This window comes from Solea solea, chromosome 19, assembly GCF_958295425.1.
Source record: "Solea solea chromosome 19, fSolSol10.1, whole genome shotgun sequence".
NCBI classification, from domain to species: domain Eukaryota; kingdom Metazoa; phylum Chordata; class Actinopteri; order Pleuronectiformes; family Soleidae; genus Solea; species Solea solea.
In genome coordinates this window covers 21,606,049-21,627,030 of record NC_081152.1, presented here as the reverse complement: position 1 = coordinate 21,627,030, position 20,982 = coordinate 21,606,049, and the positions used below count along the sequence as shown (strand labels likewise).

The following is a 20,982-nucleotide window of genomic DNA, read 5'->3' as shown; positions in this document are numbered from 1 at the left end:
TGGACATATGGACTCAGCTGTTCTTCCTCCTGTTACACCACTGCATTCACTCACACCGTCGTTCATTATTAATGTCAGCATTTGAGCTGTGAGTTAATGTACATCAAACAATATATGAGACAGTTTTCACGGATGAAATAATAACAAAAAACTCACGCTATTACAATGTTACGATACAATCATTTTTATTGTGAAAAGACATGGAACAATTATAAAAGGTTTTTGACCCAATTAATTGTAATTCTCGATTGTAGCATACATTTGATGTATTATTTTTTTATTTATTGGTCAGACTGATAGAGAGATGCACTTTATTGATCTGGGAAGTATTCTGTTACAGCAGTATAAGACATCAGGCATAGAACGCAAGAGTAAACTGTGCATTAAAAGGTAGACAAGAATAAAAGAATAGATAAGAATACAAAAACATATATAAACAAATGACGCTATGAACTCTGCATGAAATTGTAACCTGAATGCCAGTAGAACATTTTAATATTTTAATGTGTATAAACAGTAGTGCAAAAATGGCAGGGCAGTAAACCAGTAGTAGAAACCGGGATGTAAACGTGGTATGCAGGATATTGGACCTTTTGCAGTTGTCCTATATGCTGCTATTCACGAGTGCTTAGGCCGAAGTGGTTGACGAGTCATAATCCTGTTCAATGAAAACACCACATCTGGCAAACCATGTTCAGTAACTGCAATGCACGACAGATAGACGATTAATAGAAAAGGTTTTTTTGTGGTGCATTTGTAGTCGAAACTCAGAATTTCCAGCTTGGAACATGGGATTTCTAGATCGCTGCCACTATACAAACACGGCTGCTTTTACAGTTAAATTAATTTCACAGAAAATCCTTAGTACATATAATACTGTTTTAATTTTTAATCATAGACAAAATACCACAGCTAGCCCGAGAAACGTCCACTATTTAAATTTTTTTAAAGCAGTGAACTCAAGGATGACTAGCGATTCCTTTAATGGATATAAATGGAACATAGCATTATTTAAAAGTTATTACATTGATTACAAAAACCTCATCTTGTCTCCTCATGGTATAACAGTCCATTAGTTTATGTTGGGTTTGAACTGCGAACATGCCAATTATCGTACAGGAGTGTGTTTGCCTATATCCAATAATACATTTTCAAGCCCAGCCAAGACGTGTGAAACCACAGTGGAAGGATACTATGTTGCACCTTTTGCTACTGACTGTCCCAGCATTGGTATTTTGACAGGACGATGCCAAATTCCTCACATACCAACTGGCCCTTTAATCTGAGGCCGTGCTGCACACAGCTTCCACAATAGTGACATAAATGTGACCATAAAGGAACTCAAAAACATGAGCTAATGAAACTAAGTTCCATGAAAGCTGTAAATTATAGGTATATACACCTATATACCTATAATATATATACCTATTTTTAGAGATAAAGCTATGACGTATGATGTGGTTCTGCAAAGAGAACGGATTGTTGTTTTTGTTGCAATGTTCGGTAAGTAGCAGTATATGGACATGAATTAAGCTCGACGATGATTAAAGACACATTTGTATGTCGTTAAACTTGTAATTAGACGAGCAGAATGTTAATCAATGTTTGGCATCTGTCCATGCAAACTCGTGGATGATGAATAGTGAATATTCATCCATTGTTGTTGGAGCCACGGGCATGAAAACATGAGGTATTGAGAGCTTCAGCGCCGACATTGCTAACCTTTTGTGACAGCGGAGTCTGAGCTCATACTCCCGCCTGTGATCCAGAAACATGGACTTAAACTGGGACAGCTTTGCCACTGCCACCTAAAATACTTGTGTGATATTCCCACAGCAAATGAAATGTCCCTCGACACTGCCCTATTTTTTTTTTACTGTGTTACAGTTACCACATGACCTACATCCACATCACTCACTTCTCATTTAATACACTTAGATTTTGCTTCCATTTTACCCGAGGATTCATGTGAGTCTGTCTGATGATGCAGTTAAATAAAAACCTAGTAGTATGGATATTTCTTTATGGACACACCATATCAAAAGTTCTCTGTAGTACGGCTACAGTATTTAGAAATATTTGACCACCGTAACTTATACATTATATATTCACTATAGGGCTGTTTTTCTGATTTATTTTCATAATCAATTAGGAAATGATGTTTAATGAATTCTTTGTTTTATGGAGCAAAGAAACCAGAATATTCACATTTTAAACATCTAAAAGATCAGAGAACTTGTTTTAATTATGGAAAATAGTCTTTCATGTGAGTAGTAGGTGTAGTAGGACCTGAAAAACGTCCACATGCTGCATTTTTTTCAGAGGCTTTTGTGTTGTGACTGTTTTCTCAGATTTATTTTGCACGTTTCTTCCTTTCTCACCTGAATATAACAAAGCGTACAGGGCTGCAACAAGTAATAACAATCTAATTTTGAATCATGATTGACTAAAACTGAATTTTAGTAAAAAGAAAAATTATCCTGTGACCCATTTGTGGGTCCCAACCCAGTGTTTGGGAACCACTGCAACTATATCGGCTGTAAATAGACGCACAAGATCCCAAGCAAGCCCACTCATCTACTGTGTGTTATACATTTAAGAGGACACCAGTACATGGCACAGACGTGTGGGATTAGATTTGTCGATATTTATTTTAGTTTACGTCACAAACTGGCAACTGAATGTGAAGAATATGTTCTAATTATGAAGGCACTCACTTTGTTTTTGCTTCTCACTGATGGATGATAGACTCGCAGCATGTCCACCTTTACTAAACCCAAACTCAAGGTAACCACCGTGTTTGTGCCTCTACTCTGTGTGAGTGTGCGTGCTTGTTTCTGTTTGTGTGTTTCGTTTGTGCAGGAAAGATGATTCAAGAGAAGTGTAGGTCAGTGATGGTGGTGTTTTGCTGAGTAAAGGGATGATGATGATGATGATGATGGTGGGAGGGAGGGGTCGACGCATTGGGCTGGGCTACATCTTGGCTGGCTCCGTCTTGTGCGAGCGCAGCCACTGCAGGTGCAATGCGTCTGTCTGAGCTCCTGTAGACCAGGACTCTTCCTCGCGAGTCTCCAGCAGATTGTTTTGAGGGACTTGAAGCACAGACGTTTGCAGACCATGACTCCGTCACAGACGTAGTCCTCACATCAGCTACGACACACGGAGGGAAAAAGCCTGAGGCGCCGTCACATCTGAAATATCTTCTCTGTACGTTGTTTTCATTCCTCTCCGTCCTCTCAAACTAACTGTTACTGTGTAATGCTGTGTTTAATTTGTGCCGGGGTATTGGTGGTGCATGTGCGTGAATAATAGGCATTAGTGGATTGAATTTTGCTGCATGACTTTTGTTTTTGTGTGATTTTTTTTTTGTGTGTGTGTGGTTTAATTTTTGAGCAGTAATGGAGTAACAGAGCCCTTTGGAGAAGATTGGAACTGCGTAGTACTTGATGTTTGTTAGTTTTGACTCAGTTTAGAGTTGTGAAAGTCGATTGTTGACTTTGTTTTACGAGACCTTTTCCTTTTATTTAGGATATCACAAAGTCCGATACAGTCATTTAAAACCTTACACACCTAACACATTCATGCTGTGTCATTTCAGGCTATTTCAAAGACAAAGAAAATGTCTATTGTCACCTGCCTAGGGACTACAGAAGTTACAGAATTAGTATTGTCGCTATAATCTGGTATATTTACATCCTCAATTGTTGAAGATGTTCATCAATATGCATTGTCCCTATCAAATAAATAAAATAAATGAATAATTCTTCTCCCATTACGAAGAAATAAACAGCCTACAACATGACTCAGCTAAAATGCTGCTTTTTACTGACATTTTTACAGTCGTACTACACAGTGAAGCATGACATGTATAGGATATCCGGTCCAGTTATATTGACCAGTATCGTCTCATCCTTAGTAGATTCTCTTTAAATGCACTAAATACGCACTTCTATTGATTTCACTTAAGAGAACAAAGAGCTAAAGGAGGATTGCTGCGTCATCAGCCGATCACTTCCCTGAACATATACATCACATCGCACGTTGACCTGATATGACTTATACAGTAAGACGAGCTGCCGATGCTGTAATGTGTAACATTAATTTTTAATGGCGCTCACTCACTATTACTGTTTGTGAAACATTAGAAACACAAACCAGCACAGACAGGACTGTACACAGACTGTAAGATGATGGGAACATTTCCTGTTGTCATTATCCTGGACCAGAATAATTGTGTTTCAAGACGTTATTACAACGCTAATTTGAGGGTTCTACTGTGAGCTGCTCTGTGCTAAGAAAATGAGATTGTGTGACGTAGATAAACAAGTAACGGCAAGAAAAATGTACACTTACACACATTTAAGCTAAACTTGCAAAAGTATATCCCGAAAAAGGTTATTTGAGGGAATGACATACCCCGGCTCATTTGTTATCATAAAACTGAAGTTTTTAGAATCTTAGAGGATAATAATGTTTCTTTTGACACCTCTAGTATTTATAGTCTTTTAATATATATATTCTTAAGTATAGATGGGTGTTTAAAAACACTGATCCAGCATTTTCTGGACCAAACAAGTACCAAATGAATCGAGAGAATAGTTTATTCGATTATGAAAATAACTGTTAGTTGCAGCCGTAGATGGGTGGAACCTTCTGAATTCATTTGTTCTTCATCTATTTCCGATATGAAAACCATAGATTTTCTCTATCAAACCCCTCTGTCCTCTCTGGCAGGGAAATTGACGTCCCTGTCTTCTTGGGAGACTTCGCCCATTTCCTGTAAATTCCTTCAGCCTCTCTATCCTCCCCAGTACATGACGTCAGTCACACTGACCCCTATTTAAAACAGATGGGTCACCATGGTAACTGGGAGTTTGTTGAATGAGTGACTTCATCCTTTTCATGATGATGATCACACAGAAACATGCAGTGTTTTTTGTTCTAGGGCTGGGCCAACATATAATATATCAATAATATATCTACGTATGATGACACAAGTTAAGATGTGATGATGTTAATTTAAAGGCTGTTTCTTGATAATTGTCATTTGTGAGAAAGCCGTGTTGTTGCCAGTATGGTGTATGTGCCTTGGTCGGGACTTCCTGGTGAAAAGTCCACACGATTGTTTGTCGATCAACATTCTAAGTGAATGGATAACACTTGAGTCTTTTACTGTATCTCCTCTGAGCGCTTAAAGCCAGTGTATAGTGTATAATATGTAATTGTGATTGCGATATCGGCCATTTTTCATCATTATTCTCATTTTCATTTGAGAAACATATAAAACGATGACTGTGTGATATTTGCGCGAAACTAGTCTGTAGAATAAGATCAAGACGGTAATTCATCCAAAGTGAAAAATATTAGGCCAATAGAAGTAATGTTAAATACTCTTTTAGAATCCTTTTCCTCTGTGTTTTTGGTGAACACTGCTCTTGAACATTTACTGTCATTGTGCTGTACTTCAGCTCATCAGCTGATATCTTCCTTATTCCTCACACGCAGCCGTTTCTTCCTGTGGATAAATGCAGACCTTGAGGGGAGACATTTTGAATCATATTTATGTGAATTATTCCACTTTCCTGTATCCTCACGATTCCCCATTTCCAGGTCAGATCAGACAGAACCACAATATTTATTATATTACTCTTATTGTTATTGTTTTCTGCATCCTGTGTCCCTTGTTGCGTTGTGAGTCTCTGTGCCTGTAAAAGTGTAGGAGTGGACTTTGGATGGAATAAAATGTAACTCGTGATAGAAGCTGTTGCCGTGTTGGCTCAGCGTGTCGTGCGTAGGCGTCTGATGGAGAGAGCCGAGAAAGCGGGGGAGGCAGCTGTGAGGTGAAGAGAAGCAGAACTGTTTGTTATCTATTGGTTCAAGAAGTGTTATCAGCTGCTGCAGCGCTGCGTTCAGAGGGGAGCGACGCCTCCAACTGCTGCTCTATGACACTAATCATGTCCTTTTTTTCCTCCTCTCAAATGGATGACGTTCAGTTTAGCTCCAATAACAATCAGTGAAGTGATTTTCTATCATGTGTGTTACACATTCACAAAACTAATCGGGGGGGTGCTTAAGTCTGAGAGGACGTCACATGATGACGGCTATAAAAACCTGCTGTTCTGAAATTCACACCAGGTGACATCAGTGACTCGACATAAAAGTAAATCAGCATTAATGCACGTTTATGTTGCCTTGTGTGCGTTTATTATTAAAGTGTCAGCAAGAGAAGCACGTGCACGCACACACTGACAAAACTGCCATTCACCCATTCACACCCGTTCATACACTCACACAGCACAGCTGTGCTTGCTCAGGGATGCGTCATGTGTAGTAGAAGTAGTCGCAAATGTATCGAAATTGCAATATGGCCCTGCTGCAATTTTCAAATTACAATATACTATACTAAAGAAATCTTTTACATTATTTTGACAGATATTATGATTAGAAATCAGTGCGACTGCTCATTTTGGCATCTGAATGTATCTGAATCTTGATTATTTGACATTTTCTTTTAACAGTCTTTTAACAAAACAAAGATTTTCTCATCTAATGAGTAAGAATTTTATCACATTTTTGTTTTGCTTAATTAAATACAGCTTGTATACATTCATTTGATATTGCACTTTTGTCCTACGGGTAAGTGTGAGTTAACTTAGTTCTTCCTGCCATCAGTGTGTAGAATGAGGCCGAGGATGTTTAAACCCTGAAATGATTGAATCTCTCTCTGTGAAGTGTTACAGGCTGTTAGATGGAGGGTGGGGGTGGGGGGGGGGGGGGGGGGTCAGTACTGTTTCTTTTACAGGCAGTGAAGTCAATGGTAATGAGATTGCGCACACAAGTTTGCAGTGATATTGTGTTAGTGTGTTTGTGTGAAGTCACAGAGCTGCTGGTTTGTTTGGAAAAGGTAATGAAGCCTGATGAGACCGAGAGCTGCTGACTCCAGCAGACCTCATATTCACTCTCACTGTCTGCAACATCAACAAAAACACATACACACACACACACACACACACACACACACACTCTGCTGGACCATCAGCTAATCTGCTGAAGGGATGAGTCGACCTTGGTTTAATTTGATGGATCAATACCCGTCTCTCTTCCTCTGTCTGCTGATGGGTGGAGTCTGTGTCACATAAACAGCTAATGTGTTTTTATTAAAGAAAGGGATTGTTTATTTTTTTTATAGAGGTTGTTGGAACTAGAGCTGAAACTGACCATCAATTAATCTGTCGATTATTTCCTCAATGAATCGAGTCATCGTTTGGTCGATAAAATGTCAGAAAACGTTGATCATTGTTTGTCAAACCTGGAAATGATGAAGTTCTCCAATGTCTTGTTTTTGTTCACAAACCAATATGATTCCGTTTTAATCATTTCTTTGTTCTATGGAGCAAAGTAACCAGAAAATATTCACATTTAAGAAGCTGAGACAATCAGAAATCTTGTTTTAATCATGAAAAAAGCTTCAAAATAGTTGACGATTCATTAATAATCAATTTAATTAAGGAATTGTTTCAGCTCTAGTTGGAACAGTTTAATACCACAACCTTTATCTAGGGCTACAACCAACAGTCATTTTGGTGATCAGTGAATAGGTCAAACATTTTCTATCCGTCGTTAATTCAATGAAACGGATAAATCATTATTTTTTTTCTGTTTCAGTATTTTCTGATTGCAGCAATGTTTCTCTGACTTGCATCCACCCACCTCCGGCTGCTTCTTGGCGCAGAGATTGCACACAGTGCAGCCCGTCACCTCTTATTTTCCACGCTGATAATAAAATGTATTCGTGCCTCATAAAAAGCTCACTTCAAAACTCCTGTACTGGCCCTTTAATGTTGCGGTTTCTCTTTTCACCCACAGTTTGTAATCATTGTTGATTATCAACTGAATCAATATTAATAAACCCATTCATTCACTCTGTGAAAAATGCTCTTATTTTGAAACATTTCCTGTGTCCTGAGTGAGTGGACACAGAGACACAGTACACACAGAGACACAGTGGACACAGCGGACACAGAGGACAAAGTAGACACAGAGGACAAAGTAGACACAGCAGACACAGAGGAGACAGAGACACAGTGGACACAGAGGGGACACAGAGGAGACAGAGACACAGTGGACACAGTGGACACAGACGCTGACTGCTGCAGTCTCTTTGTTTCAGTGAAGCCTGGTTACTGTTTCGAATGCCTGTGGAATTTCCGTCCCCACCCCCTGTTGGTATTTTACTATTTCAGTCAGTGGCCTCTTTGGTTTGTTGCACAGCCTGGGAACAGGATGAGGCGGGGGGGGTCTGTTTGTTATATCATCCTGCCTCATGATTCCAAGCCAAGGTTCTGTCAAGACGGAAGGGTTAGTAGCTAAAGATCCTGGAAACACAGCACTGTACTGTACTGTACTGTACTGTAGAATAGACCATGGCTGAATATATGGGTTTTTCTATCTCTGATGCCAATTTGTAGCAATCAGGGCAGCCGATTATTAATGCTGATAATAAATCAGCATTAATCATTCTTATTTCTTTCCTCTTCTCTTTGGACCTGCATATTTCGCCTATTAAATATAACAGTTTAATGAAAATGAAAAAAAGATTCACACTAATTTCTTGTCAAGATTTTGCCTGCAGTGCAATTATTTACAGTATTTTCATTTAAAGAGCTGCAACAGTTAATCGATTACTAAATTAATCATTTTATAATTAATAAGTTAAGTTTTTGGCCGTTTTCTTAAATGGGAGTATTTTCTGGTTTTCTTTTCTCCATATAACAAAGAAATCATTGAAATTGAACCATGAATTCAACATTGTCTGACATTTTATGGCCCAAACGATTACTTGATTAATCGTAATTCTGTTTTCTCTTCTGGAGCAAACTAGATATTCACATTTACAGAGCTGAAAAACTTAAAACAATAATGGTAAAGCAAAGATCAGGTGTGGTTAATTACTGCCATGTGTCGCTTATACACAATATGAGGAAAGCTTCCAGTTGCAGCTTCTATGATCGATTTCACATCTCGCTAACAAGTGAATCTCTGCTTCTTGTGTTTGCAGAAGATGGACGCCTCTGGGAAAGTGCTGGAGACAGCCGAGGACATCCAGGAGCGTCGGCTGCAGGTGCTCGACCGCTACCGACGCTTCAAGGACCTGTCCGTGTTGCGGCGGCAGAAGCTGGAGGACTCTTACCGCTTCCAGTTTTTCCGCCGCGACGCTGACGAGCTGGAGAAGTGGATCCAGGAGAAGCTGCAGATCGCCTCCGATGAGAACTACAAGGACCCGTCCAACCTGCAGGTGCGTTGGCGTCATGTTAGCAACACAGGAGCTTATTACAGGGTGCTGGAAATCCTTGAAAGTGCTTGAATTTGTTGTTTTCAAGGTTTGAAAAGTTCACTGGATAAATCTGGATAAAGTACTTTATCCAGTACTAAATGTACTAAATGAATTAAATTGAATTTTTAATCTGTGTGCTGTTACAAAAATACAATTAGAGTGCTTTTGAAAAGTGAAATGATCATATTTGAGTGTGTCCTGTATGTATTTGTATAAATATGTCATTTATCACAGCTGTAGGCTCACATTTGATCTTAAGGGTGCATGAACCTCTTAATATGACCATTTTACTTCCAGATCTCGGTCAAATTTAGTTTTTAATGTTTTTTAATAATGGAATAATCTTAAAACTAAATCTGTTTTAATTATCCATTATAAACATTCCAAAGCCTCAAATTTGTAGTTTTTCGGTGTAAATGGACCATTATTTGTCATTGTTTTGCTGTCAAATCATTTACTTAGATAATGAATGAGTTGAGGATTGATGGTGTTTGTGTTGTTTTACGCAGGGTAAGCTGCAGAAACATCAGGCCTTTGAAGCTGAAGTTCAGGCCAACGCCGGAGCCATCATCAAACTGGACGACACCGGAAACCTCATGATCAACGAGGGACACTTTGCCTCTGAGACCATTCGAGTAAGACCGCGCCGCCATGAACGAGTCTGTCAGTGTAAAGTGTGAAGTTTCTGTGTATTTGTGAAGGAGTGGACAGTTAAAAGCAGCCTTTATGTCCTTTATGTCCTTCTGAATATCGTGTTTTACTGTTAACACCCCTTCGTCTGGTTCAGTCCTACACGCCGTACCGGACACAACGGAGACCCGTAGTTACCAGTGTCAATTTTGGGGAGTATATACAAGTAGGTGCTGAGCTGCTGTGTTGCTCCTGAGTGCTGTGAAAGTTCTTCCACATCCAGCTCTTTGTCCTCACTCTGACTTACTCCTCTGTACGGGTCGCAGGGCTCTCACTTTTATATTTCACACATGTGCAGTACCAGCACTTCTTAACTGTACTTCTTTCGTTTGGGATCTTTTCACAACAACAAGCCGTGACCTTCTACCATTCACCTTTTCTTCTGTGTGTGTGTCGCAGACTCGTCTGGAGGAGCTGCATCGACTGTGGGACCTCCTGCTGCAAAAGACCAAGGAAAAAGGCACGCGTCTCCTGCAGGCGCAGAAACTGGTCCAGTACCTGCGCGAGTGCGAGGATGCCCTGGACTGGATCAGTGATAAGGTCAGACTCTAAAGGCTTGAACAGTTCCACATACTTTTAGAGAACGACACGCATCAATACAACAGAATACTATTTTTTTGCTTCAGGAGAAGTAAAAGCGTATGATTAATCTTCCACCTCTAGGAGGCCATCGTCACCTCTGAGGAGCTGGGCCAGGACCTGGAGCATGTTGAGCTCCTGCAGAAGAAATTTGAGGAGTTCCAGACGGACCTGGCGGCCCATGAGGAGCGCGTGAACGAGGTGAACCAGTTGGCGTCCAAGCTGATCCAGGAGACGCACCCCGAGGCCGAGCTCATCGTCCGCAAGCAGGAGGAGGTGAACGCTGCGTGGCAGCGGCTGAAGGGCCTGGCCCAGCAGAGGCAGGGCAAGCTGTTCGGAGCTGCCGAGGTGCAACGATTCAACAGGTAACAGTCAGATCAACGGTAACAAGTGAACGTGACATCAATATCTATGGAGTATCAGAGAGCATGATGACGGGGCCGAGTTTAAGTGTACGATGTGTTCTAGATGTGTTCCGAATCAAAGCTTTGCTCACTCTGCTAACTTGAAACAAGATTTGAACTACCAGTAGAAATAGAAATCATGAAGATCAGTGGCAGCTGCAAATAAATCAGACACAGATTAGTGTAAAAAAACACTCTCACTGCCGAGGATGAGAGACTTCAGCTGGGAACAAAACTGTGGACATGTGTGTCCTCAAACCTCTGAATGTGGTTTTAACATCAGATATAAGGACAGTTATTAAGCTCGGTCAAAAACACGTGTATTTTCATCATGTTTCTGTTCCATATGAACACATGTGCTTTCATTCTGACCTCAGGGATGTGGACGAGACCATCAGCTGGATCAAGGAGAAAGAGCAGCTCATGGCCTCCGACGACTTTGGTCGTGACCTGGCCAGTGTTCAGGCTCTGCTGCGAAAACATGAGGGTCTGGAGAGAGACCTGGCTGCTCTGGAGGACAAGGCAGGGACACATGTCGTCTCAGACACCACAGAGTTTAAAACACTCGATGTTCTCACTCCTCACTGTCTCTGCTCTGTCGTGTAGGTCAACACTCTGGGTGGAGACGCAGAGCGCCTGCAGGAGACGCATCCACAAAATGCCGCCCAGATCCACCTGAAGAAGGACGAGCTGGTCACTAACTGGGAACAGATCCGCACTCTGGCTGCCGAGCGTCACACCCGCCTCAACGACTCTTACCGGTAAATCTGTCGCTGAGAGACATTGTCTTTAGACATGATGAAGATAGTTCATGTGAAACCTCCCTCCACTGTCTGCTCACTCCTGCCCTCTTGTGACGATGTCTTCTAGGCTGCAGCGTTTCACTGCAGACTTCAGGGATCTGACCAGCTGGGTGACGGAGATGAAGGCCCTGATCAACGCTGATGAACTGGCCAATGACGTGGCCGGAGCTGAGGCTCTGCTCGACCGCCACCAGGAGCACAAGGTACCTCCTGTCTCCTGTAACGCAACCACGTCAAAACATCTCAAATTTTATTCACCTTTTAATTCAAAAAGCTGAATAGAGAAAATCCTTAAAAACTTCCATTTTGTGGTTTCAGGGTGAAATTGATGCTCACGAGGACAGTTTCAGATCCACTGATGAAGCTGGACAGGCTTTGCTCAACACAGGACACTACGCCTCAGACGAGGTCAAGGAGAAGGTAGAGGATTATTTCTTAAATTAAATCTTCAGTAACTCATCACCACCGTGTGTTATATTTGAACTGGTGTGGTGTGTTGTGTTGTGTAGCTGGGCATCCTGACTGAGGAGAAGGAGTCTCTGCTGGAACTGTGGGAGGTTCGCAGGCAGCAGTACGAGCAGTGCATGGACCTGCAGCTCTTCTACAGAGACACAGAGCAAGTCGACAACTGGATGAGCAAACAAGAGGTAAACGAGAGTCCTGTAATAGTGATACGTTGGATCAGTCTTTACAAATGTGTTTATTTCAGAGCAGAAACATGAAATAAAATCATTTGTGAGCTTTAAAATTGAAGATTTGTTTGGTTCTTGTTTGTTTTCAACCAACATTTTAAGGTCAGTATGAGTTTATTTCTTATTTTCAGAGGTTAGAATTCCTTCAGTATCAATTTCCTCTGGAAAGAACAACATAAGTAAACATGGTCTGCATTTTTTAACCTATTTTGTTGGTTTTTTTCAGGCTTTTCTCCTGAATGAAGATCTTGGTGACTCCCTGGACAGTGTCGAGGCTCTGCTGAAGAAACATGAAGACTTTGAGAAGTCACTTAGTGCCCAGGAGGAGAAGATCACTGTATGTTACTCCAGTTTGTGTTCACTTTTATAGTTTTATAGTTCCCTGCTGCGATAACAGCCAGATTTTTTAACCTCTGTGTCTTTTTTTTTTTATTATCTCCAGGCCCTGGATGAGTTTGCCACCAAGCTGATTCAGAACAACCACTACGCCAAAGAAGACGTGGCTACACGCAGAGATGCTGTAAGCACCACTTAAAATCACCTCGCTGACAGTATTTGTACGCCTCACCTCTGATAATCATGCGTCCTCTTTCTCCTTTTCCTCTTCAGCTTCTCAGCCGTCGTAACGCTCTGCATGAGCGAGCTCAGTCTCGCCGTGCTGCCCTGGAGGACTCGTTCCACCTGCAGCAGTTCTTCAGGGACTCTGACGAGCTCAAGAGCTGGATCAACGAGAAGATGAAGACAGCCACAGATGAATCTTACAAGGTCAAAGATTTTGATTTGGAAATACGAGATTTGCACTCTGTATTTGTACGTCCCAGTGTTGATTCTCACCGTTCTGCCTCTGCCCTCATGTCAACAGGATCCTTCCAACCTTCAGGGTAAAGTTCAGAAACACCAGGCTTTCGAAGCAGAACTGTCTGCCAACCAGAGCCGCATCGACGCTCTGCAGAAGTCAGGCCAGGAGCTGCTGGACGGGAAACATTACGCCTCCACTGAGGTGGACGGTCGCATGGAGGAGGTCAGCTCCCAGTGGAAGAAACTGCTGGAGGCTACAGAGCTGAAAGGTACTGGCTACAGGAACGCATGGGTTCACTTGTTCTTCAAAGTACTTTATGATGTATTTGGTTTAGGACCGTCACTTTTTATCTGTTCAAAACCTTTGGTGTAAAGTTCAAACTGAGAAGCTTCTCCTTTACCGAAGGTCATAGTCACCTTCATTAGTTAGTTAGATGTTTCTCCTCTCATCCATGAAGCTTCTTCACTTCTGAACATTTCACCTCTCATCCAAGGTTTCTTCAGTTCTCAACTGAAGGATCCTTGGATGAGAGGTGAAATGTCTTCAAAGCTGTCTTCAAAAAAGTCCACTTGCCTACGACCAAGTACTGAAGGGTTGAAACTGGAACCTTTAAAAAACCCATTTGGAGTCAACTAAAGTTTTGGTTTTGATTTTGTAATCAGGCATCAAGCTGCGTGAGGCCAACCAGCAGCAGCAGTTCAACAGGAACGTTGAGGACATCGAGCTGTGGCTGTATGAGGTCGAGGGTCACCTGGCGTCAGACGACTACGGAAAAGACCTGACCAGCGTCCAGAACCTGCAGAAGAAGCATGCTCTGCTGGAGGCAGACGTGGCTGCTCACCAGGTACAAACCTGAGCCTCTGTCATGTCAGCACAGCGTATGTAGATGATGCTGATGCTTGTAAATGTCTTTCTCAGGACCGCATCGAAGGCATCACCATTCAGGCACGTCAGTTCCAAGAGGCCGGACATTTCGATGCCGACAACATCCGTAAGAAACAGGAGGCTCTGGTCACTCGTTACGAAGCTCTGCGCGAACCGATGGCTGCGCGTAAGCAGAAACTGTCCGACTCCCTCAGGCTCCAGCAGCTGTTCAGAGACGTGGAGGACGAGGAGACGTGGATCCGAGAGAAAGAGCCCATTGCTGCCTCCACCAACAGAGGTAAAGAAGAAAACTAGGGATGCACGATATTTATCTGGGGGAAAATGATGTTGTTTTTTATCCAATAAATTAATGAAATTGGGGGAATTGTTTTGACGCGCTGGTTACGTAATCTATCGCGCCTTACTAGCAGGACCCAAGCCTGACCCGTCACTGCCTGATTAATAATGAACATGTAGGTTTCCTCAGTATCAGAAGATAATAACGGCATCGCTAGAGGAAAGAAGACTAAGGTTTTAACAAAACAAATCTTATAGCTCACCTGAAAATTCGTCAACGCGCCAAAGCGGTGCTGAAGAATACGAAGCAGCCGCGGGAACAGTTAGCGGTGCTAAGGCTAAAACAACAACGCAGAGTGTCGACGTCCACATTCAGCAGGCGTTTGTAAACTGTAAACATGTTTGAAGAGACAGTGAAAAGGTTAAATCCAGTAACGACATAGCGCTCGACGACCAGCCTTTTTCTGTCGTTGAGAACCCAGGTTTAAGTTAATAGCACATTTGGAGCCACGTTACGTTGGATGGAGGTTAAGAAATGTTGAGTAGAAAGAAAATGTTCTTATTTTGAACTGTAAGACTTCAGAAAAATCTCAATGCATTAATAATTCTGTAAACCTTTGGTTGATGATTCACTTTATTTCGAGGATGCACTTTGTTTATTTATTTGATTGTAATTGAGGTTGACATGTCGATGCATATCATTTTATATTTAAAACATATTTGACTCCACAAATACCTTACTGTTATTGTTATTTACAGGAAATTACCACATATGTTTGTGTGATGACATGAAATAAAAAAACATTTGAAGATCTTATAGACCAGAGCAAATAAAACATCAGTTTTTCATCACTGTATCATGCACAAACTGCAGATTATATTAAATATTAATTTATCGGTATCGGCCAGGAGATGCAGTAAATTATCAGTTATCGGTATCAGTTGAAATGTTTCATATCGTGCATCACTAAATAAAACACATCCAGCTCCATTGTCTTTTACGTCTTCATGTTTTCAGGTGGTTAATGAAGTTCTAAAAACATTTCTCTTGGTCTTTATCCTCAGGCAAAGACCTGATTGGAGTCCAGAACTTGCTGAAGAAGCACCAGGCTCTGCAGGCTGAGATCACCGGGCATGAGCCGCGCATTAAGGCTGTCTCCCAGAAAGGAGATGCCATGGTCGAAGAAGGTATTCATTCAAATTCACTCATTGTCGACCGCTTTATCTTTATGTGAGGGTCGTAACGGTGCTGGAGCTGGACGTGAATGTGTCTCCTGTGTTGTCCAGGACACTTTGCTGCTGACGACGTGAAAGTGAAGCTGGCTGAACTGCACGGACGCTGGGACACGCTGAAGGCCAAAGCCTCTCAGAGGAGACAGGACCTGGAGGACTCGCTGCAGGCTCAGCAGTACTTTGCTGATGCTAACGAGGCCGAGTCGTGGATGAGGGAGAAGGAGCCGATCGTGGGGAGTGTCGACTACGGCAAAGACGAGGACTCTGCTGAGGTACGTGACACTTTTTTTTTTTTAGCTGCTAGATGTGGTGTGTTTCAGATCTTAGTCACTAGTCAGTCGAGGTATAGACATTTCTGGTCTTCTTTGAAGACAAATTAGCAAAAATCTTGTTTTATTTAACCTTTATTTTACTAGAAAGTCACATGGAGATAAAATTCTCCTTAACATGGGAGATGGAGCCAAGTCAGGGGTCAGGCAGCAGTGTCATACATGTCATTTGACAACCAACAAATAACGTCAACACACAGTAAATACCAGTATTAGAAACAGCTTGTGCTTTGTGTTTTCCAGGCTCTGCTGAAGAAGCACGAGGCTCTGATGTCCGACCTGAGCGCCTACGGCAGCAGCATCCAGAGCCTGAAGGAACAGGCTCAGTCCTGCAGGGTAAAATCAACAAAATCATTTAAAAATCTTTTCAGTGTTCAGAGAAACACTGAAAAGTGACGATTGTGGCGATTATTTTTTTTTTTTGAACAGCAACAAGTGGCACCAACTGATGATGAGACCGGGAAGGAGCTGGTCCTGGCCTTGTATGACTACCAGGAAAAGAGCCCGCGTGAAGTGACCATGAAGAAGGGCGACATCCTCACTCTGCTCAACAGCACCAACAAGGTACAGATATGTGGAGGGCCATGTGACCTTAAATCTGTGATGATTAAAAAAAGCAGTGAATGTGACAGAAGGTGTCTCACTCTCTCCGCTGCTGCAGGACTGGTGGAAGGTTGAGGTGAACGACCGCCAGGGCTTCGTTCCTGCTGCTTACGTGAAGAAACTGGACCCGACACAGTCGTCCTCTAGGGAAAACCTGCTGGACGAACACGGCAGCATCGCCCTGCGTCAGGACCAGATCGATAATCAGTGAGTGAACCATGTCTCCTCTGTTAATACAAGAGACTCTGAGCGTCCTTTACTCACTCTGTGCCTTCAACATGTCAAATATGTACCATTGTGATTTCACGTGTTTAAAAACGTCCCAGGTTGATTCATTTTTGCAACAGATTGAGATGACTAAAACTATGCTCTATAGCCATTATGTTTTTATGTTTAATTTGAACAATCAAGAAGAATTTTATCTAAATCTGCTACACGATTAATATGTAAATGTTAATTTTACTACAAAAGAGACTCCATGACCTCTGCTGTTTGGTAAAAGGGAAAATCAACCCAAATATTCCCAATATATCGGCAAAAAGTCCAGTACTGTCATCCTTATTTATCAGTGAAACCAGTTTCTCAGTTTAACTCGTTTTCTTAATCTTTTTTACGATTTAAAATAATGATTAATCTCTCATGTTTCGCCTTTAACGGTTCCTCTTTCTAACCTCTTCACGTTCATATCGTCTGCTCAGTTTTAATCACTAATGCCCTCGGCCCTCTCTGTGCTGTAATCTTTCTCTAACCTCTTGTAATCTTGCCTTGCTGCGTGTGTTCTCGCTGCTCTGCTGCTGAGCAGGCCAGTCACCAAGGAGGCCTGCAGCGTGTCTGTGCGCATGAAGCAGGTGGAAGAGCTGTGAGTAGGACCCAGTGTCTCGTCCTCATGACACCACCAAACATCAGCTTATTTTTTTTTTTTTTACATTTCCCTCCTCCCACCCTCGACAACACCCCCCCGTGCTGTGACGTTCCTCGCCCCTCATCTTCTTTTCAGCTCAGGGAAAGAAGTTTCCTCTTCTCCTTCTCATCCCAGGCTCATCATGAATGTTCATTTTAAACCATGTTCTATGAGATTATGAACAAGTTACATTTATTTCTAGCTGAAGATTAATTGATGAATATTCAGTGATTAAATGAACCGCCATCTATTGTAATTAAAACAACTTGTGCTGTAATTTCAGTTTAAACGAGAATATTCCCTGGTTTCTTGTTAATGATTGTCTTCTTGATTAATCGATCACCTGTTTGGTCAAAAAAATGTGTGTGAGTGGAAATGAAATGTCGTTTTAATGATTTATTTAGTTATATGGAGCAAAGAAACCAGAAAATATTCACATTTAAGAAGCTAAAAATCACAGAAACCTGTTTTAATTATTACAAAAAAACACCTCAAACTGAGGTCAGTTGCCTTGAAACAAAACATAGTAACAGCCCCAGAATCATGATGAATACATTTCCCATAATCCTTCACAGTGTTTTGCGAGCTTTCCTCACATAAAGCATCTCCTGATGTTCCCAGTGTTTTTGTGTTTTTGTTTGTTTCTCTCCTCTGATCCTGGTTTTCTCCTCCTCCTCTTCCTGTGCAGGTATGGAACTCTGCAGGAGCTCGGAGACAAACGCAAGGACATGTTGGAGAAGAGCTGTAAGAAGTTCATGTTGTTCCGTGAAGCCAACGAGCTGCAGCAGTGGATCCACGAGAAGGAAGGTGCCCTCACTAACGAGGAGGTCGGCTCTGACCTGGAGCAGGTGGAGGTCCTGCAGAAGAAGTTTGACGACTTCCAGAAGGTTTGTACACTCTGTTTTTGTTTAGAGGTTTTCGTTCGTTTGTTCGTCTATCTTTCGTTCGTTCGTTCGTTCGTTCTTTCTTTCTTTCTTTCTCTCTCCCTTTCTTTCTTTCTTTCTTTCTTTCTTTCTTTCTTTCTCATACTGATGTTCTTATGTCTGGTGCAGGACCTGAAGGCCAACGAGTCTCGTCTGAGGGACATCAACAAAGTGGCGTCTGAGCTGGAGTCTGAAGGTCTGATGGCGGAGGAGGCTCCCATGGTTCAGGCTCAGGTGAGGTCACTGGAGTTCACTCGTTAATCACATTTTTACACATACATATTGTCAATGTAAAGCAGTATCTTTGCAAAGACAGTTTCTTAATGAACCTGATGCCAGAAATTTTAGATGCTTTGCTGTCATGATTGTTTGTATCAAAACGTTTGATTTAGTAACTGATGAATAATCGATGAGCGGTACAGCGTTAACCCTAGCTATGTTTACATGTGCCATATTTCTTCATCCCGAAAACGTTTGTTCTGATTGGAATTTAAAATTATATAATTTTTATCATAATTTAAAACAAAAGATTTTAAGCCTTTACTTACAGCGTGAAGCAGCTGTTACCAGCGTATTCTGGTGGGGAACCAGATGAATGCAAAGAAAGTTACTTTATTAACTTGACTTTTAGATTTATTTGATTATTTCAGATCAGAAGAGTGCAGTACGCCTCATGTAACACAGTCCACGCACCTCTGGTGCACTAGGTGGTGATATGCCATGATTGTTGCTCAGGAGGATGTTTATCAAAACCATTATTTGAAGTAATTGATGAATTGAAGCAGCCCCACAGCGTTAACACTGAAAGCCTCAGTTTTGAATCTTAACTAACAGATTTTATTTTTCCCTCTTTGCAGCAGCAGGAGGTTCTTGGAGCTGCACCTGGAACGGTTAATGCTTTTGCTTATTTATATTTATATTTAAGAATAACATCACATTAATTAAACACAGACATCAAAAAATGACATTCTGACAATTTTCATGTCTTTGTTTCTTGAAACAGGATGAAGCCGATTCTAAGACTGCGTCTCCATGGAAGGTAAGATTCTTTTAAACGCTGTTTTTTTTTAATTAAAAATGCATTGACTGCAAAGATTTAACAGCCTGACATTTGTTGGTTTATTGACAATAAGAGGTTTTATGGTCCTTGTTTAACGTGATTGGCCATGGATGAGACGGAAAGAAAGCCTCTGAAGCCTGAAGGCCACTGTTTTAAATCCTGTCTCACAATGTCATTCAAACGTACAGGATGTGGAAGTAGTGCTGTATCACCACAGTTTGATTAACCGGTGATGTTTGTGAGATGAATCCTGTGAGTTTCTCTAACACCCCTGACTGCTCTGGTGTGTGTTTGTGTGTTTTGTCCATTATATTTTTATTCAACTTTGACTAGAATATACGCTTGGCTGTTCAAACAACGGCTAACTTTAATACTATCAAGGTAAGATTATTATAAACCCCGGCCTCGTTTCGAATCCTCCCCGTGAGATGCACGAAACTAACCCCCGTTGTCATGGTGATGTGACCTTAGAGCTAGTGTGTGTCTTTCTTGGCACGTGTTCGTCCTGTGACGGCTCCTCGTCTTTTATTTTTTATTAACTGCATATTTGTGAATGTGGAGCTTGAGTTGTGTCCTCGGCATCTTCTCGGAGTTGTTGACTTTTATTTTCTGTGTCGTCTTCAGGGCTGGATAAAAAGAAAACATTGACTGATTTATTCTTCCTGTTGAGATTATTTTTCTCTGACGTTGCGCTCATTTTTGAGGAGGTTAACGTGCATAAAAACTCGATTGGCACGGAGGTCGGGTTGGCGAAAAATGCGATAGTGGCATAAGGCACAAACTCCTCGTAGCCCCAGGGCTCTGTAGCGCCCCCAGAAGTTGGCTCATGGTCAGACAAAAGTTGTCGGATCAGGATGAAATTTTAGATTTTCTCTATCGCGTCTAAGTTGCACATAGTTGTTCCAATTTGAACCAAACTTGGTAAACGTGTTGCTCCCAGGATTCCAAACAAATTTCTAATTAATTAATTAATTAATTAATTAATTCTAATTTCTTTCATTAGCTCCACCCACCCAGAAGTCGGCCATTTTTGAAAAACAAAAATGTCTATAGTCTACGCATTTCAACAAACTCGTCCTAGCACGTTTGAGCTAACCGCATCAAACTCGCTCCATGTGTTCCAGAGAAGTTATTTATTAAAAGTTATCAAAGTTGTTGTTTTTATTCCCGATATCTTCAGCATCATTCTACTCCAAAGATTGTTTAGAAATCGCAATGAAAGCACGTAAAATAAACGTTTGCCAATCTGCGGATTCTCATCCCTAGGTGTTTTTAATGCGAGTTTAAATGCATCATCCCTGGAATATTAAACTGATCCCACTGCGTATTTTGGTATGAAACTGTGGAAATATGCGCTGTGACTCTGCGGAACGGTTAAGGACGTTTTTTGCGGAGCGAACTCACCAGAACAAAAACACAGAAATTACATTTATGATTCTGGACTTTTCTAAATAAATTAAATAAATTTAAA

At 41.5% G+C, this 20,982-nt stretch overlaps 1 protein-coding gene across 4 annotated transcripts in view; it reads left to right on the top strand.

Moving 5' to 3' along the window:
- sptan1 (spectrin alpha, non-erythrocytic 1) overlaps positions 1 to 20,982 on the top strand; it is a 34,441-nt gene that overhangs the window by 846 nt on the left and 12,613 nt on the right. For 2 of the 4 annotated variants that reach the window (XM_058618181.1, XM_058618180.1), the window contains exons 2-27: positions 9,059 to 9,295; positions 9,844 to 9,969; positions 10,424 to 10,564; positions 10,688 to 10,968; positions 11,385 to 11,529; positions 11,614 to 11,768; positions 11,878 to 12,013; positions 12,129 to 12,230; positions 12,320 to 12,457; positions 12,729 to 12,839; positions 12,945 to 13,022; positions 13,112 to 13,267; positions 13,365 to 13,569; positions 13,964 to 14,145; positions 14,220 to 14,463; positions 15,528 to 15,650; positions 15,750 to 15,967; positions 16,268 to 16,360; positions 16,454 to 16,588; positions 16,686 to 16,834; positions 17,430 to 17,486; positions 18,217 to 18,415; positions 18,581 to 18,685; positions 19,309 to 19,341; positions 19,455 to 19,490; positions 19,845 to 19,892. In XM_058618181.1, coding sequence (XP_058474164.1) covers positions 9,062 to 9,295; positions 9,844 to 9,969; positions 10,424 to 10,564; positions 10,688 to 10,968; positions 11,385 to 11,529; positions 11,614 to 11,768; positions 11,878 to 12,013; positions 12,129 to 12,230; positions 12,320 to 12,457; positions 12,729 to 12,839; positions 12,945 to 13,022; positions 13,112 to 13,267; positions 13,365 to 13,569; positions 13,964 to 14,145; positions 14,220 to 14,463; positions 15,528 to 15,650; positions 15,750 to 15,967; positions 16,268 to 16,360; positions 16,454 to 16,588; positions 16,686 to 16,834; positions 17,430 to 17,486; positions 18,217 to 18,415; positions 18,581 to 18,685; positions 19,309 to 19,341; positions 19,455 to 19,490; positions 19,845 to 19,892 — 3,630 coding nt within the window. In that variant the 5' untranslated portion in view covers positions 9,059 to 9,061. The remainder of the gene's footprint in view (positions 1 to 9,058; positions 9,296 to 9,843; positions 9,970 to 10,423; positions 10,565 to 10,687; positions 10,969 to 11,384; positions 11,530 to 11,613; positions 11,769 to 11,877; positions 12,014 to 12,128; positions 12,231 to 12,319; positions 12,458 to 12,728; positions 12,840 to 12,944; positions 13,023 to 13,111; positions 13,268 to 13,364; positions 13,570 to 13,963; positions 14,146 to 14,219; positions 14,464 to 15,527; positions 15,651 to 15,749; positions 15,968 to 16,267; positions 16,361 to 16,453; positions 16,589 to 16,685; positions 16,835 to 17,429; positions 17,487 to 18,216; positions 18,416 to 18,580; positions 18,686 to 19,308; positions 19,342 to 19,454; positions 19,491 to 19,844; positions 19,893 to 20,982) is intronic. The other 2 variants (XM_058618183.1, XM_058618182.1) reach the window with 1 other exon arrangement.